Source organism: Culex pipiens, chromosome 1 (assembly GCF_016801865.2).
Source record: "Culex pipiens pallens isolate TS chromosome 1, TS_CPP_V2, whole genome shotgun sequence".
Taxonomy (NCBI): domain Eukaryota; kingdom Metazoa; phylum Arthropoda; class Insecta; order Diptera; family Culicidae; genus Culex; species Culex pipiens.
In genome coordinates, this window is record NC_068937.1 from 101,306,544 (window position 1) to 101,334,254 (window position 27,711).

A 27,711-nucleotide genomic window follows, 5' to 3' on the forward strand; every position below is an offset into this window, starting at 1 on the left:
AATCGAAAAAACGATGGAGCACTGAGCACTTGACTGCTGCTTGCTCTCGTGCTTACACGGAGGTGAATTCATGCATAAAAAATATATTTTTGAATAATTTTTGAGTGTTTTCTATACTTATCAAAACAAAGAAAAAAGATCTCTTGGAAGTTTTTTGCAGCACTTTTTAGAAAAATGTGTGTAACTCAATCTAAACATTTTTTAATTTTTTTCTTTGTTTTCTATGATGAGTCAAAGTCGAGAGGGGGGCAAAACAATAGATTTCAAAGTTCGAATCAATTAATTCATGAAAATATTTTTTTGCTAAACTTATCAGTCTTTTACCGATTTGTTGTACCAAAATTCATATTGTTTTGTATTCATTTGTCAAAATGTTGAAAAATTCTTTTTTTTACTAAAACGCAAAAATAAAGAAAAATCTATTCTGAATAGTTTATAATAGATTTCACTTGAACTAATATTTGCAATGGCCTATATTATTCAAAATTGAAAAAAAAAAACATTTTTCCAAAATGTTAACTTACCGATGCACCACACAGATAAACAGACGAAAATCATTGAATATTTTCTTATCAAAAAAACCATCGATGACTTCTTACTCATGCCATATAGTTGTGATCGTGGGCATCGCTCGATGTGGTTGATAGTGTGAGTGCATACAGTTTCTTGTGATTGTCAAACAAGTGTAAATGAGCGCTGGTGAACTCAAAATGGCCATTGTTAGTTTCCAATAATTCAAATTGACGGTTAAATTGCTGATTGATGGAATTTAAAAGAACGTTACCACTGTTTGTACGTGGATTCACCTTACCAAAAAAAAAAGTTCATTTGATATCTATTGCAAAATAAGATGATCACCTTAAAACGAATTCAACAATAATACATGACCATATGATCACTGATAAATATTGAAATATTGAAATAACAAGCCATAGTTTCAACATTTGCATGGAAAAAGTGTTTTAAAATGCATTTTAAGCTAGTTCAGTTGTTTTGCAATCATTAGTTTTCAAAAAATGTAAGATTTGACAAAAACAACAATTTTAGCACAACAAATTTTTGATTTTTTTTAAATCATATCCTTGTTTATTTACTTTAAAGTTTACAATTCAAATTTAAAGATTTCTACGCTAAGGCTACCTACAGGATTATTACAAATGAAATATAAATATTTGGCAACAATATTTTTAGTTTGAAGTGAATGCGCTCGTGACAAACGACTAAGCGATGGATACAAAAGGTACTCATTTTGTTTGTGTCTAAGGTAAGGACTAATGGAACTCAACTTTGTTTTCGCAAAACTCCACACTGGGGAAACTATGCGACATTCAAATAGCCTATGCTCTAACGTGTCCACTGTCCTAGGACAGTGATCACAATCTGGATTTGCTCTTCTATTTTGCCGGTACAAGAGTTCATTGTGCTGGACTTTCCCGTGTACTGCACAAAACCAGTTAGAACAGGCCTGCCCAAAGTCCGGCCCGCGGGCCGGATCCGGCCCGTGAAGCCATTTCACCCGGCCCGCGACTGCTTTTCAAAATAGTTCTATGACTGGCCCTTAAGGCTGTTCATGAAGTATTAGGTAAATAAATAAAATTATTGTCTGAATTAAAAAAATAAGCTTGAGATCAAATTTCAACATATATTATAAGAACATTCTTCATGTTTGAATTAAATTCTTATAATTTTGATATTTACAAAACAGAGACTAAATGTTATTTATTTCAGTTTTAACTGTGTTCACTTAAAAATGAAGTTTTCTTTCTATTTTTTTTTTAAATAAATAAGTAAGCAAAACTAATGTATTTTTCCAGAACAACTTTTTAGTGATAAAGTTTTTTTTAAAGAGCTTAAAAAATCAAATTATTCATACTGAAAATAGATCGCTGCAAATATTTTAAAAATATTAAAAAATGTATCAAAAACTTCAAAAAATTGCAACGATCATTGAAATTTTAATGTTTTTTTTTTTTAAATATATCAAGGTATTTAATTTCAATCGGCAGAAACAATATCTATACAATTTTAAACAAGCAAAAATTAAAATAAGTCAAATAAACACATTTTTGAATGTTATCTTTGTTTTTCATTCTTAAAATCAAGATATATGAATCATATTTGCAACACTAGTTCTTTTATGTATTTACTTTAAAAGAACCCAATCATAAGAAAATTTAAAAAAATAAGTTTACTTTTTCAACTTTTATCAAATATTAGTTCCGGCCCGCCACTGCTTCAGAAAAATCAGATCTGGCCCGCAGGGCCAAAAGGTTGGGCACCCCTGAGTTAGAACGTAGTGTAGAATTCAATTTCCGATTTCCGAGTTGCTTTAAGATTCGACTCCACTCTCGCTGGGTTTCGAAGATTGCAGGATCACTTTCGTCTTCCAGAAGCTCCTGGAAGATGACGAATGAGCTAGGCTGCTGAATCGCACGTGGTGATAAAGTCGAAATTTCCAGAACTGTCGTTTTAACTTGTGGATAAGCCGCTGGAATCTGAAAAATAATAAATATCGAAAAGTTTCAAAAGTTCAAAAGATTTTTAAATCAACCCAAACATGCTAAAAATGATTCTGAACGCAGGGGAATGCATTTTAAATTGATTTCAGCTGATTGCACTTAAATTTCCATTGATGTTTTGAAGCTTTTTGAAAAAATATTATTTTTGCCCCCTGATTTTTCGGGGCAATTTTGAAGGGAGGGGAGACAAAAACTTTAAGAGGCAGTATTTGTAAATATTGCTCGGTTTGTTCTAGAGGTCGTATCGAGGTGCTCCGATTTGGATGAAACTTTCAGCGTTTGTTTGTCTATACATGAGATGAACTCATGCCAAATATGAGCCCTCTACGACAAAGGGAAGTGGGGTAAAACGGGCTTTGAAGTTTGAGGTCAAAAAAACTAATTTGCAAAAGCTATGAGAAAAAGTTAAACCAATCCTGGATGTCTATGGTACATTTTGAAGTGCTTCAAAAGACCTTTCGAATGCATCTAAGAGAGTTGGAATTGATGAAGTTTTACGGAAATGCGAGCAATTTTAAGATTTTTCATGTTTTTTTGACCTCAAACTTCAAAGCCCGTTTTACCCCACTTCCCTTTGTCGTAGAGGGCTCATATTTGGCATGAGTTCATCTCATGTATAGACAAACAAACGCTGAAAGTTTCATCCAAATCGGAGCATACGACCTGTTACACATTGGTGAAAAACTTGCTCTTAAATAAAATTTGTACCAGCCTTATCATAAATTAATCAAAAAATCTCTTCCTAAGACATTTTTTTTAAATTCACATACCCACTTTGTATGACACATATTAAAACACAAATAGATTTTATTTTCATGATCCAATTATTCAGACAATCGACTTTGAATAATCCAATCTTTTGAAAATCGATGCTTTGGATAATAGAGCCTGTAACAAAAAGTTTAAAAATATGTATCTTACAAAAGTAAAGAGGCATAAGTTTACTTGTAAAATGTGATTGTATTTTTTTTTATTTTGAGGTAATATTTTTTATCATTAATTTTTTTTGTGGTTAAACTTTGCACTCCAAACTTACAAAAATATTTTTTTTCAAGAATTGATAACATTGAATAGTTTCGTGAAAGTTTTTTTCGACTGAATTGATAAAGGTTTGCATGTTTTATCAATTCAGTAAAAAAAACTTTCACAAAAATGGTTTTAAATTTGATTTTTAATTCCTCTTGCTTAAACTGACTTAACTTAAACTAACTTTTTCCTTCCTATTTCGCCTCTCAATTTTCACTTCCAGGTCGCCTCCAGGGCTCGAGCGTTTCACCATCCAGTTTCCCCAGCCAAGCTAGTCCCCAAGGTAAGCCTCCCCTTTCCCTCCCCTCTATTTCCAGCAAACAGTAACAGAACTCAAACCTACACGCACTCTCTCTGCCGACTTCGCTCCGTTACACTTTTGTCAACTACCTTCACACAAACATCCGCACAAATTCCGCGCCAAACGATCCGATCCGATCCAGCAGCAAACTTGGGCGGCCTGGTTCAAGCTTCCTTAACGGAATCGCTGTTGCATTGGGCATTCCAACTCTGCGCTTGAATTTCTCGAGTTGATGAACACAACTCAACAGTGATGTTCAGCAGGAAGACCTTCTGCGTGTCGCCAGTTTGTCTCCGCGGCAAGGCCACTTTCCCTGATGCTGATGCGGAGTGGAGTTTTTTTCCAAACCTTCCAAACCCGCCAGGAAAGGAAATTCGACTTTTGTGGAGCTTGCAAGTCGACGAACGCCAAAGACTGCATCTCCGGGAGTCAATTAGGGAATGTGATAGAAAGTTTTCCGCTGGAAATGGAAAATGGCCCGAGCTTTTCATTTTGGAAGGGAAAATTGGTTTTGAGTGAGCAGAAATTGTCATTTTGGAAGAAAAATTAACCAGATGTCGCTAGTAAATTGTACGCTTCTTTTATGCAGCCCAAAAGCAACCATTTACTTGCATCGAACTTACTTCAATATTGTATTCAAGTTGTATGCAAATCACGTTTAAGAAACTGTAATTGAACGTCAAATAATGATGAGTCAACTTTAATGCCCGTTAGCAATACATGCCGTTCCCCTACCTTTAAAAGATAAAACATAACGGTCCTACTTTCATTTTCCATTACAAATTTTTAAACTCAAATTAATCTTTCTCAACCTTAAACTGGTCACCGTCTGCCAATAGAGACATCAATTTGCAACGCAGTCAAACTGAAAGAGAAAGAGCGCAACACAAAAAAAAAACTTGCGGTAATTCCCTCAAAGCAGCAAAAAAAAAAGTGTCAACTTTTCACAAATTTACGCCACAATCGCTGTGCTCCCGCGGGCAAGCTCCATGAGATAAAAATCTATGATCGCACTTTGGTGACGTGAGAAAACGGTTTCACCAAGCCGCGCGGCTTTTGATGAATTCTGTTCGAGTTTTTTTTTTGCTTGCGATTTTCTTTGAGTTTAGCTATGAATGGTTAATGCACAGACAATCAAACTTATAATGTTATATTTAGCCCTCAACTGCCCATTTTTTTCCACGTGATCAGGAGGTCATTTTGAGCAACTTTTGTTCTACGAAAAACTTTACTTCTCTTGTTTTATGTTTTCTTGTTTCATTTTTAGTATCTTAATTTGCATTTATCTTGTTTAGTTGATCTTTGTTTTTGGTAGTATTTGGCCTATTCTACCACCTCCTATCATTACATTTTGCCTATCTATTTTTTTCATGTTTTCACTTCTTCAATTTTTTGCTTGTTTTCACATTTTCTGCTGTAAAATGGCACCATTATCATATAAATTGTAAAAAAAAATTCGTAGAGGCATAGTCTGGGACACTAGAAAAATTACTGCATACTTCTTTTTTATTAAAATATAGGAAATGTTAGTAAAAAACACAGCCAAAGTTGACCCCTAAAAAAAAATCATTTTTAAAAACATTGGCAAAGTTACATAAAAACGTTACTTAATCCACCTTTAGGTGGTTGGTGCCTTCCTCACATAAATAAAGTGAATACACTACACAGCCTCAAAAAAGTGTTTAAATAACACTTATTTTTTATCAAAATATCTGAGATCCGGCCTCAAAAAAGTGCATTAAAAACACTTAAGTACTTATAACTTTTGATGGGGTTATCAGATCTTCAATCTTTTGGGCTTGTTGGAAAGGTCTTTTGATTACCTATCCAACGATGGGTCGCATGATAGATCCGGGCAACTTTTTCATCAAAATATTTGAGATCTGGCCTCAAAAAAGTGTAAAAATAACATTTAAGTGCTCATAACTTCTGATGGCGTTGTCAGATCTTCAATGTTTTGGGCTCGTTGGAAAGGTCTTCAAAATACCTTTCTAAAAATGTATAGCATGACGGGTTTTCTTACAAAAACCACCCTTTTTATAATCTTTCGAAGTTTAGCTAAAATCGTTTTTTAAGCATAACTTTTGAAGTACTTTTCTAAACTTCATAATATTAACTAGGGTTTTGTGAGACCCCAAGAAGGATCGAATGAGACCAAAATGGTCCAAATCGGTTCAGCCAGTCCGGAGATAATCGTGTGCATATTTTTCGGTGCACGGACTCACATCCAGACACACGCACAGACATTTGTTCAGAATTTGATTCTGAGTCGATAGGTATACGTGAAGGTGGGTCTACGAGGTCGAATAAAGAAGTTCATTTTTCGAGTGATTTTATAGCCTTTCCTCATTGAGGTGAGGAAGGCAAAAAGTAAAACTTCCAACCCATATTTTTTTCTAAAATTTTAAGAGTTCTTCTTTCCAATGCTTTTTAAAGATTTTTTTAATCGAAGCCCGTCTAAAGACGGGATTGGGTTGCAGTAAATGAAAATTTTATGGCTTGTTTTAAAATCACTATAAAATGTCAGAATATATTTAAGTCAGCGTTACAGTTATGGTACTGTCAAGGAAAGTTGTGCATACCAAAACAAACTGTATTTGCAAATTTGGAAATCAATTTTTATACCTTTTTTTAAAATAGCAGTATGTTTAACCTTAGTTTTTTTTTAATATTTTTTTTTTAAATTAACAATTTTTTATTTTAATCGAAAAAATATTTTTTAATTCCTAAATTATCCAATTCTTATTCATTGGATTTTTTGGAATTGAATTTGAATTAAGAAAATTTAAAATTTCTGATTTTTTTATTTTTAAAAAGTATTTTAAAATTGAATTTTAAGGATTTTTTTAACAGTTTTTTTTTATTTTAATAATAGACATCACACCGACTTTTCAGACTGAATTTACTAACTAACGGGACAAACACAGAACACACAGAGGAGATGGGCGGGAATCGAACCCGGACCCCTTAGCACACATGAGGGATCGACAGCCGAAGCCGCTAACCACCGCGCCACGGGGTCCTTTTGGAATTTTATGTTTAAATCTTCTTTTTTTATTATTCCAGTCTTGGTTTTTTTTTTTTTTTTGAATTCCTGAATTTTCCAATTCGAATTTACTTTTTTTTTTAGAATTTTAAAACATTTCCAGAGTTTTTTTTGAAAAGGACCAATAAACTATTGTCTTTCATATGTTTATAGGACCTAATCAAAAAAAACTCTAGATTTGGATTTAAAAAAATTTTAATTCTTGAATTTTTGTTTTTTTTTTATTTTAAGGTTTTAGTAAAAGTAAAAAGTAATATTTAATTTTGAAATTTTTTGGAACATTTTTTTAAATGTTGGATTTTTTATTCTTTGAATCTTAAATCTAGATTTTTTAAATTTTTGAATTTTTGATTTTTGCATGTTCGTATTTAAAAAAGTCTAAATTTGTAGATTTTTTTTAATTTCTTAATTCTAGAGTACTTTTTCAAAACAATCAATGCGCTATGGGTTCTCTATGTACATAGTAAGGATGCCAGATCCACTGATTTGTCTGTGTTTCACATTTGAGCTTGTGTCAGACATTTTTTAAGGTACACAGACTTTTTTAAAACTTCATTGCGCGTGTGGGAGGATGTTGATCAAAAATATGCACTCGATTCACTCGCCTTTGGATAAGCGAATTTTGGTATCCGAAAATTGTTATGTTTCATTTCGTTGTTTAAAAGTTATGAATAAAAAACTATTTGGACGACTACATGAAAGGCTGATTTTTAATATAACCTCAAATGGCCGGGTCTGATCACCACGAAAGAGCCTTGTTAAGGGTGGCCATCTTCTTTAAACGCATTGTCTAGATTTTCTTGACAAAAAGTCTGCAATTTTTTGAAATCGGAATTTTTTTTATTTCATACGAAATTACTATATAATTGTAAGGAAGATACCAACCACCTGAAGGTGGATTAAGTAACGGTTTGGTTTAGATTTGACGAAATCTGGCTAAAATTCTCAAGCAAATATATTTAACTTTCATGTCCACTTGTCTGTTAGGCGGATCAGTCGCGACTGAATGTCTTTCACTCTTGTTGAATGACCGCACAGTACCACCTGCAGGCGGGTTCGGGAAACGAGAGCAGTCACAACACCTTTTGACGTTTCTCCTGCTCATTTTTGCGCATTTTTGATCCGCGGGCGATAAGGTTCAACAGCGGTGACAGCGTTTGATGCGTGATGGTTTCAGTTCAGTGGCGGCTTTTCTCTTATCGATATGGTTCAATGGAACAATTTGCGAAGTGCGATCCTGGTGTGCGATGACACGACCAGGTTGACAGTTGTGAGAAACTGGCAACCCTTGCTCTGATTACGAATTTAAGGTGCAATTGAAACGTCACTTTTGTTTAACTATTCCAGCGATTTCACAGTCATAAAAAATGAGTTTCTACCCAGAATTACTAAATTAACACTGACAGCATGATTATTCAAACTTGCAGCTATTTTTTTCTTTCCCGTTTGAGATCAAAAACCCACGTTAAGAAAAACCGAAAGCCCACCTGGTGCATTCCAAGTGGCCCCCGTAAATACCACGACGCCGTTTTTCCAATCTGGACGAACCTCTTTTGGGATTGCGCACCGAGAGATTACGAAACTAGTGAGAAAATGAAGGCTTTTCACTGCCTATGATGGATGTGGGCTCTGGGCGGGTTTCACACCCCACCCGAGCTGTCACCCAAAGCTGCCCCTTAAAAAGTAAAGTTGTCACCGCACTAAAAATTTGCACAGTAGTTGCAGATTGTCGAGCTGACAATTGACACGGTGCAAAAAGTTGACTAAGTTTGGATTTAAAATTATTCAAAAATATGAGCTAATCTGGAACGTGGAATTTTGACAAATGCTCACCTCACTTGTATTAGACTTGCCTTGTTCTACGCAAAGCAATCAATGCTGAAGGTGAGATTGCGTTACAACGCGTTACATCAATGTAAATAAAGCTAAAGGTAAGGAATCTGTCAAACGCAGGGCTGAAATAACTCTTTCATTTTCAACTGTGCAACCGCGTGCAATGCTACCTTGCCAAACCAAACAAGATTCGACGTTTTTGGTTGTTGTACACCAGGTTAGCCGGGACACCCACCTGCTGTGGTCGCCACGGACCCAAAACGTTCACTTTCGCTGCTCACCAGTTGTATGTAATTAATAATCGTGAAATTATTCCAAATATGTGTGAACGACGCAACCGCGACGACTACGACGCCGACATTTTCGGATCCATCATGGCGAAGGGCCACCGTCGTAGTTGGCCATGCCGTAACTCTCGCGATGACAATTTTCACGCAAAAGTTGTGAAAAGTGTCCACGGCCAAAGATGGCGGCCAAGATGGCCGCGCGAATCTCGAAGGGAAAATCAATCCATGGCCTGCTGAGTCCGCGCGAAATCTCGTGAGCCGGATCTCGCCCCGCATGGTTGGTGAGGTGAGAAAAATAAGGCCCTGGTTAGAAAACCCAACTGGAGGGACAAGTTGCCACGACATGAAAAAAGCGCGACATTATTATGCTTTGAGTGCGTGCGTGTGTGTAACGAGTTGCAATGTCCATAGTTACGAATTAATTCGAGCCGGCCGCATATGGATCTTGGCCGCAGCCACCCGGCAAGGGTTGTTGTCCACCGCGGAGTCTGAGGCAGTGCATTTTTTCGCGCATTCGCGCTGCGCAGGTTGGTGATAAACATGGGAAATCCACTTTTATTTTTATCCAGTTGCTTTTGAGTTTGAGAAATTGAGCGATTTTGGACCCCCACACAGAAAAAAATATGTAAATTTACACAGCACGTAATTACTGTTTCTTATGTAAACTCACTCAATGTAATGTTGAAATATGATGTAAAGAGTAAAAAGTCATGGAAATTACTCCAATGTAAATCTAAATCTAATGTAAATCATGAATCTAATGGAAACGTTGAGCATGGAAACTCAAATCTGATGAATTTCTACCCGTGTTCGGCTTCCTCAAATCAAATCGGCTTCCTGTAAATTGACCGAGCCACGTAGCCTAGTGGTAACGCTTCCGCCTCGTAAGCGGTAGATCGGGGTTCAAATCCCGGCTCGGACCAACACAACTGGTGATCTTTTCCCTTCTGGAATCGATTGCTTAGTAAAGGGAAGGTAGTGTATCGTCACAAACTGGACCTAATCACGACACCTTAGGGAGGCGACCTATGGAATGTTAACATTAACCTTAACATGTTAACATTAAGTTGAGAATGAAACTGCCACTGAATCCGCTTTGTAAATGCCGGCCCCGATACTCTTCAAGGGTGTTCCCCTCAGGAACTGGGAAAGATTTACTTTTTTTACTTTTACTTCCTGTAAATTCCTATTTAATGTAAATCATATATCCAATGTATTTCTGCCAAACGTTGACTTCAAAACTACCCGAACTAAAAATAGTTATATTTGGTTCTCTTTCTATCGCTCTCATACTTCGCTGGCCCACTGCCTGAGCCTCGACCTGAACAAGTTAATGCTTTTGCCACTCGTTTATAAAATGCGAAGATGGCTCAGTCGGCAGCGGGTAGCAGCAGTAACACCGAACATCCTACCCGTCGTCCGTTCGATTCCAGTCCAGCGTTATTTCACTTGGCCGTCGACGAGAAAGCGTCCCCTACCTGTGAAACAACTTTTTAAAATCCGAATTTCCTTTTGCTGCCCGCTTCAATCATTTTAAAATAGAACATAGGCCACACCCTTTTCCTACTGCAATCCAAGTCGAGCTTCTCATTCCCATTGGCCAATCAGAATTAGTTGATTTGAACTAATGTAAATTCCAAAAGTAATGTAAATTCCAAAACTAATGTAAATTTTCAAAACTAATGTAAATTTCCAATGAATCTAATGTAAATTTCCAATGAACCTAATGTAAATATACATCATTTATCATGATACCTTTTGGTACATGATAAATAATGTAAATTTACAGGAATATTTTTTTCTGTGCAGTCTGAGGACGACTGTATGATCGAGAGGGTCGAAAATTTGAGTTGAGTTGATTCCAATCCTCATGATTTTGAAACTCAGACTACACAGAAAACAAATATTCTTGTAAATTTACATTATTTATCATGTACCAAAAAGGTTTATTATGCATGATGTAAATTTCCATTACATTCATCAGAAATTTACATTATATTTGATGGAATAATCCCAGATAGGCTAATGATTGGCTTTGTCTAAGTAATATGGGTGTTGGAAGCTGTTGCAAACGTATATTGGGGTTCTCTTTGTAGGCCTTAAATAAGGACATCTACCCTAATGCATCAGATTTTAATAACAGTGTATGTTAGCACTTCAAAATTTATTATTGATCTATTATTGGTTGAAAGTTGTTGTTTCTTTTTATACCATGCCAATCACATTTAATGTTATTTGCAACAAGTTTTATAATTTGTTGGTTATGATTTTGTTGTTATTGGATTGTTATTGGGCAATTCTCTTGATTTCGCAAATCGCAAATTTCATTGTTTTATTTATAAGCCCTTTGCATCATAAGTTTCTTTATACAAGTCTCCATACAAATTTGGGGGCTGTCTATAGAAAAGAGCTATGAAAACAATCGAAAATCTGTACCTTGAGCAGGTATTTTGATTTGGGATCATCCACAAACCACGTGGAAACTTTTTTGGAATGCTCAACCCCTGGTCAGTTCAGGGACACAATAAAGTCAGTATACCTATGTACTACAAACAACGTCTCATAACATTGGCTCAAATGACGATTGAACAACAAAAACTTTTAAAAACATGCTTGATGGATGTTCCGGGTTGCCGGAACCGGTGGCCACTTTGAACAAATTACCTCACCGGGAACTCACAGTCAAAGTTAATGCCCGTAAAATGCAACTAGAAGTAGCCCGCTAGATGTAACCGTTTGGGAGATACAGGCCCTCAAAGTCGGGGCCTCAAAAAGATTAACGCGTTAATCAACGCGTTAATTAACGACGTTAATTAACGTGCTCCGTTCACGTTAAAGTAAGGATCAACGTAGGCTCCGTTCGCGTTCACGTTTATGTTAACTTTTAACGATTCCGTTAAGTTAAACGTCGTTAATCTAAACGTTTAACAGCACTGCTAAGCAGTTTCAAATTTTCATAGCAAGCTACCAAAGTCTCACCTTGATTGGAAAGCTTCTTCCAAATCCTCTAACACCAAATTCAGAATTTTTATCGCTCTTTGATGCCGAAAATCAATTTCAAATGCTCGTAAAAATATGCCTCATTTCAGCATACAAATGAAGAAATTATATTAATAACTCGTTCACTATCTCGACAGCAAAAAAAAACTCTTTTTTAATGACGCATTATACTGCCGTCTTTCACGGTCACGTCCGGCGAAGCTAAGCCACCCCCAATCCAAACCCACCAACCAGGCGTCCGCTTCCTCAATTCTCAACGCGCGAAAACGCTTCGCAAAAAACGCTCAAAATCCCCCAAAACCTGACAAATTTTAATTAGCGTTAGCACTCTCTCTCTCAATAACGCTCAAAACTGATCGTCACTCTTTCTCCCTCTCACTCTCTCTCTCTCTCTCTCGCAGATGATCGTCACCGCGAGCTGGACGACCTGCTGTCCGACATGCTGATGACGGTCCAAGGAATTCCGGACGCCGTCAATCGCAACAACGGCAAGAACAACCATCATCCACAGTCTGCGCAGCATCACCAGGCGGATCACTTTGTAAACACCTCCACCGACACGATCAAGCGATCGCACTCGGCCCAGCTGCCGGCACTCAGAGAGGAACCACTCGCCAAAGAGCGTGAGTTGCTGCTGTACGAGACGAGCAGCACGACGACGACGTTGACGCCGCCGCCGAGCGAGAGTGGCCGCGATACGCCGCTGTTGAGTTCCACGAGTAACTACTCGACGATTCGCGATAAGCGGGAACTCACGGGAGGCGCTCCGTTGACGCCGACTGAGCGTGAGCTCATCATGAACCTGCAGCACCAGCAACAGCAGCTGAACCATCAGTCTTTCGGATACCCTCGGCAGGCGCGATCCACTACGGGAGCTTCGGAACGGTTCACCTCGGACGACGACGACGACACGTTTGCACGCCCGTACCACGCCCGGGAGGACTCACGACCCTTCACCTACGGCAGCATACCGACGACGGGGACGCCCCAGAATCCGCCCGCCTCGACCATGATCAAGATGCAGTCGGGCCTGTCGAGTCCGTCGATGGTGCGCAAGGCGCTCGGGACGCCCAACTCGACGCGCAAATCGGCGACCTCCGCGGGCGTCACCTTCGGCAACGGAGTCGGCGGTGGTGGCCGCAACTCGGACTTTGAGGAAATGCTTCGCGAACGGCGCGATAAAGTGCTCAGTGAAAAGTACACCATCGGCGACCAGCAGTCGTCTCCCGGGGGTGGCCTCAACGGAACGGATACGGTCGATAACGCCGGCACGCGGTACTATCAGAAAACGGTTAAAACGGTGACCACGGAGCACGGCACCGCGAACGGATATCCGCACGAGCCACTGAAACGGTCCAACACCATGGACGGCAGCTTCGGGCGGCAGTTCTCCAACGATGGGTAAGTGTTCAAAGCAAGAGATTTAATGCCGGGAGTTGCCAAAAAGTGCTAAAAAACGATGTGTTGTGACGCGTGGCCAAAAATGTGACCTTGCCGCCAATGTGACTGGATTTGACTGTGTGATTAAGAATTGGTGGCTTGTGATAAGGAGGAAGAGGACTGTTTTTCGATTTAATAAATAAGTGTGAAGGTCGTGAAACGGTGGCAACTCCCGCGGTTTTTTATATTGATGTTTTAGTGAGAAAAGGGTGACACTGAACTGTGATTTATTGATCTTAGCCCAACAGAGCGGCTTAGATTCCCTTCTATCCTGGCTCCAGTAGTGATTACTCCAATTGGAGTAAACAAAAAACTAACAAAGTTCCTTAAGCTAAGAACAAGATTATCCGTCCAACGCAGACGCAGAACTTTGCGCCTGTCATCGACCATTGAACAAAGCAACCTCTGGAGATTGTTCGACTGGCAGATCTTAGAAAAATCGAACTGGTACTAAGTTCTGCGGCTGCGTTGGCCGGACATTCGTGTTCTTAGCTTTACTTCGAATCAAATTTCCATATTAAATTTAAAAATAAAATCTTTATTTTTTAAATGCAGTAGGCCATCAATGCAAAATAAGTTTTCACTTTATTCACATTAAAAAATTTAAAAAATGATTTAATTTGTTTTCCCATCCACTGATTGCTTGCTTATTGTGATACATATTATATATTATGTTTGATGTTTAACACTTAAGTGCTTATAACTTTTGATAGGGTAGTCAGATCTTCAATGTCTTAGACGCGTTGGAAAGGTCTTTTGATTACCTATCCAACGATAGGTTGCATGAGAGATCCGGACAACGTTTTCATCAAAATATCTGAGATCCGGCCTCCAAAATGGCATAAATAACACTTAAGTGCTTATAACTTTTTATAGGGTAGTCAAAAAAAAATCAAAAATTTCTAAACAAACTTTAACTCTCAACAGCCTTAACCGATTTGGCTTAAAATTGGCACCTAGGATTTTCCAAAATTTCACATTTTTAATTAAAATGTGTACTTTGTATCTTGATTATTCACCATAGAACCGAATTGAATTGAATTAATTAAAATGTATTTTAAATAATTTCCAATTGATTCCCCGGCTATTTTCAACGAAATTTGGATTAAAAATGCGTTTTGCCTAAATGCTTATAAAATTGAGATTTGATTTATTAAACGTAATTTACTTGAAATTTATATTATTTGTGTTTAAACTTTGTACCTAATCTTTTCCAATTTTAACTCACCAGCAGTCGCGAGAGTATTTTTTTTTGTACTCACTTTGTAAAGACACTTGGAAGCGAGGCCAAAACACGAGACTTTTCAAAGGTTAATCCTTTAATTCAAACCTCAATAGATTTGGTTAAATTGTTCCTGCTGTTGAACAGCTTGTTCTATAGCTTTTAAAAATGCATTTTGGCCATCTCAACCACATCTTCATATCTTAAATAATATTTTTGCAATTCCGTCGTGAAACTACTTACTTTTCCTGTCATTCTTGAACGACGAAATAGCTTACTTTTCTGTACCAAAAATAACAGAATCGAATAGCAACACTTTTCAGCACTTGTTTCGAAAAGTAACACTTTTAATCATTTTTTTTTATTTAAACGATTTATTGACAAAATACATGAAAATTTGACTTAAAATTTCACTCAATGGGTGTTTTTCGAAATTACAAAAAATGTTGTATGGAACTCGTTGCAAAGCTTGATTTTTTCAGCACTCGTCTTATTTATCCAACTCGGTGAACCTCGTTGGATAAATGTAGGACTCGTACTGAAAAACACCTCTTTTTGCAACTTGTTACATAAACCACTATTTTAGATTGGGGTTATATAGCGCATTTCCATTTTGTTTTGTAAATGATGAAAACCAAAATGGTTATTTTTGTTTAAATTGAATTCTTCTCATCAATAATAACAACTTTTCTAAAGATCAAACATCTGAAGATAAAGAAAGTACAGTGCGATACAAAAGATTCGTTAGTTCGAATTTTGCTACCTTGAATGTCCGCTAATTCGAACGATTTCGAATTAAGAGGGCACTAAACCGTCAGAATCAGTTGTCAAACTGATATTGACGTTTCAACCCCATTGTTCGACAATTTTTGAACACGTGGTTTCAAGCTTTTGACAGCTGTCAGTCGTTCCAATTAGCGAATTTGGATTCGCAAGAAATTTTACGATTGGTAACCAAGAATTGATGGTAGATTTTCTCCCAAAAGTAAGATTTCGATTTTACGCCTACCCCTTAAAAAAATAAATAAATTATCAATTAGACTTTTTACTTTCACTGCTCAGGAAGCAAAATGCCTGTATCCAGATTTTTAATCGAAGCTTTCATGCCATGGCACACTTTTAAAAATCTGTATAGGATCTACTATCATTATTCGCCATGAGTGTCTACACGTTTAACTCAGTTTACCCAGTTTCGTTCCTCGATTTTACCTCAAGAGCACGCAACAACCCACCCACAAACAGCCAATTTCCTGTCCCGTTTGGCATCACGCCGCCGGCCGCCACCCTTCAACAAGGTTATTGACATTCGACCGCCATTTTTTCCGCGTGTCCCCGTCCACCACCTCAAAGATGTTCAAACAAACCGCAAAACCATCCCAAATCGCACCCAAAAACATGTCACGTAAATCATCGACGATGCCATATTGAAGGGGAAAAAGAGTTGCCAGTTCATCCCCGGATTCTGACGGATCCCGGATCCCTAACTCGATCCGACACGCACACGTGCCCAACCCGGGTTGACCTTGGCCTCTAGCGCGAGAGAGAACCGCCAAGTACCTGACGCTGGCAAAGTCTCATTATCTCCGGCAAGTAGGGAAAAGGGGGAGGGCCATAAATCACGGTGGTCGTTTCCCGAAAGTCTGCAAAAGTGTTTTGCGCGCGCGAAAACCTCAGGAAACGTTTGTTTACACACACACACTCTGGCGGAGAAGGGAACGGAAATCTATTTTCACTTTCAAAAGTAGTTTTTCATCTTGGCCATGTGTCAGGGGAGAAGACTTTTCAAGAGTGAGTGCTGAAAATAGCTGCCGCCCTAAACCCATCGCAGCAGGCGACGATGACGACGAAGAAGGCGGCGGTCCCGTCAAGGTCACTGCGATGAAATATTTCCAATTTGATGCCAACCCGTGGCCGTGCGGCCTACTATACTCGGGATCTTAATTATTCACTCGAAATTGAGCGAAAGGGTTGCGCGCTGTTTGAAGAAATTTTACGATGTAAACATTGTATGTTTACAAACGTAGCGAACCGCTTTTTAAGGGTTGACTCGCGGTGATTGATCGTTTGAACCTCCCGAACTCGTCATTTGACAGATTGCGCTGGCAGCACGGCGGAGCGCGTTTGGAATTCCAGCGTCGCGATTAATAACAAACCACACGATTGTGTAAGCGCGGGCTGGTGCACGTGGTGCATCTGATTTGAATAAACGAGCAACGCACACTGCGATTTATTGCGAATGAGAACTGTCAAGTTGCGACTGATCGCCGAGTTACATGATAATGGAACAAGTTTTCTGGAGTAGATCTCGTTACGGCGCCTACTGGTGGGAGTAATTAGAATAAGATGCTTGATCTTGTTTGGAGCAATTTAAATTAACTTGAAGCATTTTGTTTACAAAACTGGCAACACTGGCTGCGTTTTATTCTTTTGAACGCCGTCATCAACAATCACTCAGAATTTGTCAAAACCTTACTTACTCAATGTCAGTCAAAGCTGAGGTTAGTCAGATCTGCAAACTGTCAAATGAATACACACTTCGGAGAAACTACGATCTTCTTCATATTTTATTCAATCAACTAGGTTGCCAATTCGGTCATTTTTGACACATTAAATTCTACTCAAATTTGAGTCCGCTTAACACCTACTCCACCTGTCAAAGATTTATCGTTAGCAAACAAACAGCTTCGCGCTGAATTAGTGACTGTCACAAACATAGAACCATTCCCACCGCCGCCGCGGCGAACCAGTTCCAGCTGTCTGGCAACAATCGATAAATCTCGCCCCAAACAAACAACGCCCCTCTCCAAATTCGCCTACTGGAGACCCATTTGCACGGTCAAAAAAAGTCAATCACTTCCGCCAGATTAGCATTTTCAAAATAAAAACAGAGCGACTTTTGTGACACTCCAAATTACAATATATATTCCAGCTAATTTGTCACTTTTGGACCCACCGTGTCGATCACTCTCCTCGCGTGGCGATATTTTCGGATTTGCCAAAATATAAATAACACAAAAAAAAACGATTCGCTTCTCTGTGTTTGTTTGGCTGGTCCGACTCGGCGAACGTGTGCTGCGCGTGGGAGGATCGGTGTGAGTTACGCCTTCGCGACGACAAGATCGCGTGTTTTTGTGTGTATGTGTTGATCTGCGAAATAGTCCGATCACGATCGCGAAGATCGGGTGGAATCGAAATAATGTTTTCGGAGGTGCTAGCTCTTTGCATAAATTTTATAAGTTGTTTTGGGGGAATGAAATAACTGTCAGATTGGATTTGAATCGATAGGATCGAATTTTGTTTACCTTACTTTACTTACTTTACTTACTTTACTTACTTTACTTACTTTACTTATTTTACTTACTTTACTTACTTTACTTACTTTACTTACTTTACTTACTTTACTTACTTTACTTACTTTACTTACTTTACTTACTTTACTTACTTTACTTACTTTACTTACTTTACTTACTTTACTTACTTTACTTACTTTACTTACTTTACTTACTTTACTTACTTTACTTACTTTACTTACTTTACTTACTTTACTTACTTTACTTACTTTACTTACTTTACTTACTTTACTTACTTTACTTACTTTACTTACTTTACTTACTTTACTTACTTTACTTACTTTACTTACTTTACTTACTTTACTTACTTTACTTACTTTACTTACTTTACTTACTTTACTTACTTTACTTACTTTACTTACTTTACTTACTTACTTACTTTACTTACTTTACTTACTTTACTTACTTTACTTACTTTACTTACTTTACTTACTTTACTTACTTTACTTACTTTACTTACTTTACTTACTTTACTTACTTTACTTACTTTACTTACTTTACTTACTTTACTTACTTTACTTACTTTACTTACTTTACTTACTTTACTTACTTTACTTACTTTACTTACTTTACTTACTTTACTTACTTTACTTACTTTACTTACTTTACTTACTTTACTTACTTTACTTACTTTACTTACTTTACTTACTTTACTTACTTTACTTACTTTACTTACTTTACTTACTTTACTTACTTTACTTACTTTACTTACTTTACTTACTTTACTTACTTTACTTACTTTACTTACTTTACTTACTTTACTTACTTTACTTACTTTACTTACTTTACTTACTTTACTTACTTTACTTACTTTACTTACTTTACTTACTTTACTTACTTTACTTACTTTACTTACTTTACTTACTTTACTTACTTTACTTACTTTACTTACTTTACTTACTTTACTTACTTTACTTACTTTACTTACTTTACTTACTTTACTTACTTTACTTACTTTACTTACTTTACTTACTTTACTTACTTTACTTACTTTACTTACTTTACTTACTTTACTTACTTTACTTACTTTACTTACTTTACTTACTTTACTTACTTTACTTACTTTACTTACTTTACTTACTTTACTTACTTTACTTACTTTACTTACTCATTTTGAAAATTTTATTTATTTTATAGAGGATTTTAGCTTTTAACGGAGGAAGAGCATACAATATTTGGCAGTTGCCATTTTTTTAAATTATAATTTTTGTAAATTCTTAAAAAGAACTCAAAAATCATTTCAACTTCAAAATAAAAAATCAAACCATCCACATTAACGACCCCCGGGTCTTTTGTGGTCTCTATTGCAAGTTTCTGCTCGAACCTAGGAGTCCGAAGGCTTGAATGGGGAGAGCACCCAAACCTCTTTCTACTCCAAGGAACCTTCCACCCCAGTGTTTGAACTGACGACCTTTGGATTGCGAGTCCAACCGCCGCCAGCGATTCCACCGGAGTAGGCTTGGTTTGGTGTGTTGTTTGTACTTATGGCATGGAGACGACTCCTACACCTGGAATGACTTAACGGCCTAACAACCAAGGCCGGGACCGACATTTTACTTCCTCATCCGATGGAAGGTTTTCAACTTAATTTCTAGATTCACCATTTTTGACGTGGGTCCACTAAAGTTGGATTTTTGCGATATATTTTTTCGGTTTTTCCAATAGTGCCCATGGTTGCCAAGTCTGAAAATATTTTTTTTAATCATTGCAAAATTGTCGAAGAAACTTTCAAGAAAAAGAAACACGAAAAAAAAAAGTTTTTTGTTTTAAAACTGTTCTGTTCCGTTTGTAATCTTTCCGATTAAATATTATCATAATTTAAAATTTTTAACAACCAACATTTGAAAAGGGCGTAATTAACAAGCCGTTTTAAAATACATATTTTCGTGCTTGGGCGACCATGGACGTAAAAATTACCAAACAAAAAACTACAAAAAAAAAATGCTGATATCTAAGAGAATTGCCTTACTGTTTTGAACTTTTTTTAAATATGCTCATTCCTGTGAAATTTGCTTCTATTGTTAATAAATTCCTCAAGTTTGACGCTTAATAGGGTTTCTTGCGTATTTCGAGATTGACTCCCAGAATGGTCACCGGAAACCGGTTTGCCCAGTTCAGGATAAAGAACAGTGGCTAATCCCTCTGATTCATATTTGGTTGCTGTGATCAAAATCATGTTGCCAGTTTTTCAAGGGAATTCTGCATTTCCTTCGAAAAAGTCTGTATTTGTCTGTCAAGTAAGACGTTATTTGACTGGGTTAATCCACTCTTTTTTGTTGAATTCTGTGTGACCTGTGTGGATCAATCGGACCGCGCACTGGACTCACAATCCAGAGGTCGCCGGTTCGAATCCCGAGGCAGACGCAAAAATTCTAAGTGTTATTATAGGTATTCGGTGCCCTCTCCCCGTGCCATACCTTCACACTTAGGAGACCCGGGAGGCGGAGTCTTGTCGCAAAAAGAACGATACACGCCTGTGGATCCGTTGACGAAACCGCAAGTTTTAAGAGGGCCACATTATAAGGTGTTACGTCGATTCCGTTTTCCGTGAAATCAACTCAAATCTGATAGTTGCCCCATTCACTCATTTCTGAGTAGGTTCGGTTTTGAAGAAAACTGAGTGATTTTGAGCGTGCGTGTTATCAACTGTCAAAATGCGTAGAATTTTTAAGATAAGATATTTTTTATTTCATGAACAGTTTTGCAGCTGCAAAAATTTATAAAAATTAAAAGGCTTGTCATACTCTTATCAAAACCTGGTTTAATGTTTTAAATCTCTGACAAATGCACAACAATGTTTTTTTTTTCTTCATAACTTATTTTTATTAGGTCCTATTAGGTACTGCGACCAGGTTGGGACCGAGGATCAAATTAAAATGTAATACATAATAATAACAAAAATAACTTCTTATACTCCGTACCTCGAGATCATGTAACTGACTAGGGTTACTTGGTCCAAGCGGGTCTTGCAGGTCTTGAACCTGCCGATGTATTCGGAGAAAATGCCCCACAGCTCAACCGAACTGTAGAGCACCTCCCCGGCTTCCTCCTCCGTGGCTCCACCGTCTCGAGAGCCACCTTGGCTGCTTCCTGCGGGTCGAGGGCGATCCTTCGATTTTCCAACCGGAACTGCGCCCGGCAGCGGAGGGAACTCCGCCGGCGTGAACGCCGGAACTGCTGGACTCTGCTTCTCCGCCTTCCTTGCCGGCGGTTTTGGTTTCGACGCCTGCTGGCGCCTCCGGATGAAGTCCGCCCGCTTGGGGCAGCTGCAGTCCGTGGCTTCGTGGGCTCCAGAACAGTTAGCACACCGCTTCGGCTCTGCTTCTTGGACTTTGCACTCGTCCGTCTTGTGGGGACCCCCACAGTTGTTGCACCTCCCCTTGAGGTGACAGTTCCTGGTTCCATGACCCAGCTGCAAGCAGTTCCTGCACTGGGTCACGTTCGGTCGCTTGTTCCGGTATGCCTCCCACCGGATGATAGTGCTTGCCACAACCTTCATTGCAGAGAGCTTCTTCAGATTGGTGTATCCCTTGGGGAAGACCACAATGTACGGAGTTTCGTCCACGGTAGACTTTTCCTTCCGCTTGATGACATGCACCTCCAGCGCGTCCAGCTTGAGATCCCTCTTCAGCAGGTACTTGACCTCATCAGGTTTCAGTTCATCAGGCAAACCACGAAGAACCACCCGATGATTTCGTTCGCTCCGTCGTTCGTGGGTGTAGAAATCCACTTTCTTCCTCTTGAGAAGCTCCTGCAACTTGTCAAAATCTTTGACAGAGAAGCAGGTCACTTTGGTTCCAAATCGGGTTAGTTTGTAAATCGGGTTGAAACCAAATTTACAACTTTCCACTATCGCCACGAGCTTGTAAAACTCCGTGGTGTTCTTCACCACCAAAGGTGGTTGCTTTTGTTTACCTGCCGACAGACCGGGTGGTGGAACCGCCGGGGCGTCTCCTCCTCCTGCTGGGCTGGCATTATTGTTGGTTTCGTTTTCCGCTAGCGGGCTGAACTTATTGTTATTGAGCAGATTCTGCTCCACTTTTCCTTCTTCGACGACAGCTCCGGTGATCTCAGGGGTCTTCTTTCGCTTCCAATTTCCGGGGATGAGTTGGAAATCATCCGTCTCGGAGGTCTCTTCCACCTCCATCCGTCAAACAACTCGAGGCACGCAACGATGCCTTTAGCGCGCACGTCACACAGTCTATTCTCTTGAAGCTGTCGAAGCCAAGTGTGCACAACAATGTTGTGATGTATCATTACGCGTTGTGATAATTTTCGCCATTGTTGCCAGTTTGATGAATATGAAAATCTATTTAATTTTCAAGACTACATATTTTTTTTCGAAAATCATCACAAAAATCAAAATCAAGCTTATTCTCCCAGAACAGCCATGCGGCGTGAATGTTTTTTTTTCTGGAAGCCACTTTTTCAATCACTCCTCGCCGCAAAATAGCCTTTCAAAAGATAATTACTGTCTGCGGGGCCAGCGACAACGTTTTCACCAACGCCCGGGAGGGACCACCTGAGGAGTGACATTTTGGCACCACCACCGCGACACTGACAGCTCACGCTGGAGAGTCGTCGTTACCAAAGTGCCGAATTTATTCCTATTCCCTTTACCCCATTAAATCGACCACTGGTGCTGGTCGAAAACCCGTTTTTTCGTCAATATTTCGTATAACGACTCTTGAGAGGCGAAAAAAAAGCCGAGAGAGGGTGCTCAAAACCGGGTAAACGGAAAAATTTTGAAATTTGCATTCCGTCAAGAACTCGGTTGGCGGCGCGCAGTAAATAATAAACGTCTTTATAAAAATTTTAAATAAAAAAACCTCCTCAAAACAGGTTATAACGGAGCTGGTCAGCGAGTGCGTACGTGTGTATGCACTTGCAAATTGCACTTTTGATTCGTTTCGGTGGAGAGTGTGTGTCTGTGTGCACTTTTGGGGTAAAATTGGCAGTTGTTGTGCGAAAATTGATCGTTTGGCATGACTGTTGAGTTTTGAACTGTCAAAAAAATCATAAGCCAAACTCCAACCTAAATTTGTGTAGCTTCAAACTTGCGTGTACATTTGACATTTTGAGATTCCTACAAGTTTCAAGCGGTGTTGCCAGAATTACAGTATTTAAAGTTTTTGTCTAACGATTGACTACTTAATCCACAATTCTTGATCATCGCAAAATGACAAAAGTCGCAGTTCTTTTATGCATTTTGAAGGCGTGAGCAAAAGTTCGTCGAACCAGAATCGCACTGATTGGATTCCGGTTTTGTTCGCGATCTAAATGACTTCATTTTCGCTCAAGAAGGTGGGTTCTCTGAGGTCATCATTGGCGGAATCAACTCAAGCTCCTGTGTCAATCCACTTTCTACCAAGAGTTGGAGAGGGGGAGATCGTTTCCATATCGATCGGTAGAAAGCTTCCCCTGATTTCTTCACGGGCACTGTTCCGTCAGAAAATCCCACACTCCTCTTGGGCAGCGCTGATATGTGACAGAAATTGCTTCCCGAGCTCGGCGAAATCTCTAAAAGGCTATTGATGTCAGCGCGCGATCGCCATATAGAAAAAAGAAGCCCGATCCCGGAAAAGGGAAAAGTATGCGAAAACATGTTCACCTTCTGGTGAAAAGTCCATTCCAGTTCTGCCCCTCCGGCTGTCAGTCGAGTCAGGTGAATGTGGATCATTGGGAGGGGATATCAGCTTGATTTTGTAGTTGTCAGGAAGGAATTTTGATTTACTGGCAACATTGCCTCTTTGACAGATGCAGTGGTCGAGTTGCGTCAAAACATTACCTACCCAGAATTGGGTTGTTTGGTGGAAATTTTGTTTAGACAAAAGATGAGTTTTTTTTTCAAAACTTAACCTACCCTTCCAGCTTTCAAATGACCAGTTCTGCCAATTTGCCTTTTCCAACCCCAGTTCAACTTCTTTGTTCGATTCAATAACAATAAAGTCAGCACTTTTCCCGTTTTTTGACAGCCCATAAATTGCACTGTTTACACAAGTGTCCTAATTGCATTCCGAGCGCGCGCTCAGCAAATGCAGCGTGCACTTTGTAATGACCCACCAACAATTTTGCCAACACCGCCGGTCCAAAATCGTACAAACAAACCCAACAGCCCCACAAGTTGCACCTTGTTTACAAGTGGAAGGGCGTCCGGCGGCGGCTAAGCCGCGTCAGCGGAATTTGCACACCTCCAAACAATAATTTCGAGATCTTTTCAAAACTCGCCAATATTTGCGCCGCGATGACGCAGCTCAAAAAGGATCAAAGACCCCCTCGCGGTCCGATTGGCAATTTGCCGGACCCCGATCCAATCCAAGTGGGCGTGGTAGCGGAGGTGGCCACCTTTACGATCCTTTGTGAGCGCGGCTTGCTTGGATGTTTGGAGTATACGCACAGCTGGTACGTACGCACCTTTCGCGACGCCATTAGACGGCAGCAAGTGAACTGTCATTCCTCGCGTGAGAAACCTTCGGCGAGGGCTGTCAAGTTGACATTTTTGGACGCGGGTCGTAACGATCTTTAACGGGTCGCGGCAAGTTCCGATTGGGAGGAGGCGACCCCAAACAAGGTTAAGTATAATTTATGGCTCGTTTGCGGTTTGTGGAAACGAACGTGGGTGACATATACGTGCGTTGTTGCGCGATGTCGTTTTGTTCTCGCAAAATGTTGCAGTTTATTGCGACACACAAAGTAGTGGCGGCTGGCAACGCTGAAGGCGAAGCTGTCAGATAAATGTTTTGGTCTGACACTATTCAGTTTTCAGCGAAACTGAACTTACCCAGAAATGAGTTGTGAGTAAAATGTACCCAATTCCCGTACCCATCTCAGAGCTCATTTCTAAGCAATCTTTGTTTTGACGAAATTTGAAACGCATGCGTTTTTTCCATCTGTCAAACGGTACACTCTTATGCCATTTCTACAATCTAAAATTACGTGTCAGCGTCAAAAACATCCCATCCATTTCCGTCATCCGCTTGACCAAACCCTAGCCCATTAAAGTCGAGAAACGTCCGGACTGCTCCCAGCAAGATCACGAGCCAGTGATTTATCCCCATATTTGGCGAGGGCGCGTACACATTACCTGACGTAGAGATAGATCAACCGCTCGTCACGGCCAACGAAGGTGGACAGGTCCTGCGACGAGAAATGGGCGAAAATAAATTCAATAAGGCTTTCTAGTCAGAAATTTACCAACATATTCAAAGTATGTTTACATTACAGCTGGACGTTTGTTTGCATCAGGTTTCCTATCTCTTTCTAGCAATTTTTTTTTGTCAGGCGACTTCGAGCTGGTTTTTTTGACTAGCCGCCCGATATGTCAGCAAACATACTTCGCAGGGCTGTGACAGCTCCAGCTCGATCATTGTTTGCATCAGGACACTGTGACGAGGAGTTCATCATTTTTGGGTTAAACTATATTTTTTTCACTGGGGCTAGAAAGCCTTATTTGGCAGGGCGAAAGATTGCGTGGAAGTTGTGCCGATTAAACGAAAAAAAAAATAATCAATTTAAGGTAAAATTAGTTTGGATGAATTTTGAGAAAATTTAGTTTTTAATAAACGTATTTATTGACAGTTCAATAAGCGTTTTGACGTTTCCTACTGTCATTATACACTCTTAATTGCCTGTACTCATTATCTTCGGCAAGTTGCAGTCCCTCTTGCCAAATTTATTTGTTTTCTGATTTCGTGGCTAAAATAATGTTTCTCAAAGGTAACAACAGAGCAAATGACACCCACCAAAAGGGTCTCGACCACGAATCAAAACGTCTCACGAAAAGTGTAAACAAATCTTCAACTGTTTGCTCATTTATTACAAGCGCTAGTCGTGCCAAGCGGGACAATAATCTCTTTCTCTTTTTTTTTTAGCTTAACGTCAATTCCGTTACTTTGCTGTTACCAAAACAAATCCGTTCTGGCTTAATTCGTGATCACTGCCATTATATTTTTTTCGCACTATTTTGAGTGGGAGCTATTTTCGGCCCAGCTTGCTTGTTTTCACGGCGTTTTAGAACAAGGGTGATTTCATAGCGTTTGGTCAGCTGATTTTTCCACGTATTCGAGCTAGCTTGGAATGTGATCTTGAACTTGAGAAGATAAAATAAATAAGCTCGGAATCTGAAGATTTTGACATTTCTTTGTTTACGTTACCTAATTGTTAATCAACTCTGATACAAAAGGTCATTAATTTATGATTTCTCTTTTGATTTAACGAAAGTGACAGATAACTCAATAATTGGCACCCAAAATAAGTGCAACAAATCGCTCATTTGCGTTGCGAACCCCCCGCAATCAATGCCCAGCCGACGTCATAATTAAAGCCTCAGACCAAAAAGTGACAGTTTTGAGTGATTAAAATCAAAAACCAAACGAGCCGGCGCGGATTGCGTCGTGATGGCCGGCAGGGTTGCCAGCGGCGTTCGCTCCAAAAATGGAGGAAAACGAAATTAATTAATTTTTCTGCGGTGGTTCCGACCCATCACACGGGGTTGGTGTTTTTACCCTTTTGGTGGTGATCGGAAATGTTGTTGCCTCCGAAAGTGGCTGCACGCCGTCAATATTTACGTGCCCAGTCACGTGCGGCATCGAAACAGGGCTCGCCCAAGTGTTATCCAACGTATGTGTCGTTAACGAGACGTTTTGACACTTTTGACAAATTTTAGTTTTAGTTAATTTGATTGTTTAATTATTTTAACCCATTTTTTGCGTCTTACCCAACCAAAGTGTATCACTTGACATCTGTCACTTGGAGCAGTGTTGCTTACAGATTGTCTAGGGAACAGATTGGCCAATGCTTCTGGACACCAAACGCGCTGGACACCAACCGCCCTTTAAGTCCAGCAAAACTGGCAGTGTTGCAAGCGCAAAACATACGTTGCCAGTGCCTGTTTATTTTGCATTGGCCAGTCTGTATCCCTAGACAGTCTGTAGTGTTGCTGGTCTTACTATTATTTAGATTAAATTTTATCAAAATATGATCACCTTCAAATAGTAGTGTACAAATGTAACATTTGTCAGCTTCAGTGTTGCCTTTTTTGATTATTTTTGTAGAGTTAAAGAAAATCTTGACGAAACAAGAAACATCATTCTTTCTTCACCCCCACAACTCAAATTTCTCTCGTAAAAGCAAAAGGAAAATTCCGTCATCGTGTACACACAACGACGCGTAATGTTAAATTTAGAGTAACCAAAACAGAGAGAGCGATGATTCACCGCCGCCAGAAGTGTCAGTCGGCCGAGGCAGTGCTGGCAGATCGCGCGCGGGTGAGGTTATGTTTGTTTGACCCTCGGAATTTGCACTATTTGCGCGAATGACGCCGACGGTGGTGATCGCGCAATGTTTTCGTTGACCTCACCGTAATTGCATTCGGATGACGCATCGGGTGCGGGGGCATGGTTGCCAGAAATGGTTGGCATGGTTGCTAGAAATTAGATTAGATTAGTTTTTTTTAAATAGCGATCAATTTTCCAGACTTAATAAAATTAAGAAATTGACCTGTCAGATTGTCAAAGAGTTTTTCTCTGAGTTCCTTCATAACTTGTAAAACTGGCAACTCTGAATCCACGTCGGCAGTTCCGATTTTCACACAAAGACGAAGCGCGTAACCTGTTGCGAATAAACGTGAAAAATGGGCATCGTTTAAAGCAGGATGACACATGAATAAACTTATAATGCAAGGATGCT

The 27,711-nt window shown here is 39.3% G+C and overlaps 1 protein-coding gene across 1 annotated transcript in view; it reads left to right on the top strand.

The window, feature by feature from the left end:
* Positions 1 to 27,711, top strand: part of LOC120424769 (uncharacterized) — a 426,898-nt gene that overhangs the window by 367,110 nt on the left and 32,077 nt on the right. The window contains exons 16-17 of the mRNA XM_052706009.1: positions 3,769 to 3,828; positions 12,414 to 13,413. Of these exons, the coding sequence (XP_052561969.1) occupies positions 3,769 to 3,828; positions 12,414 to 13,413 (1,060 nt within the window). The remainder of the gene's footprint in view (positions 1 to 3,768; positions 3,829 to 12,413; positions 13,414 to 27,711) is intronic.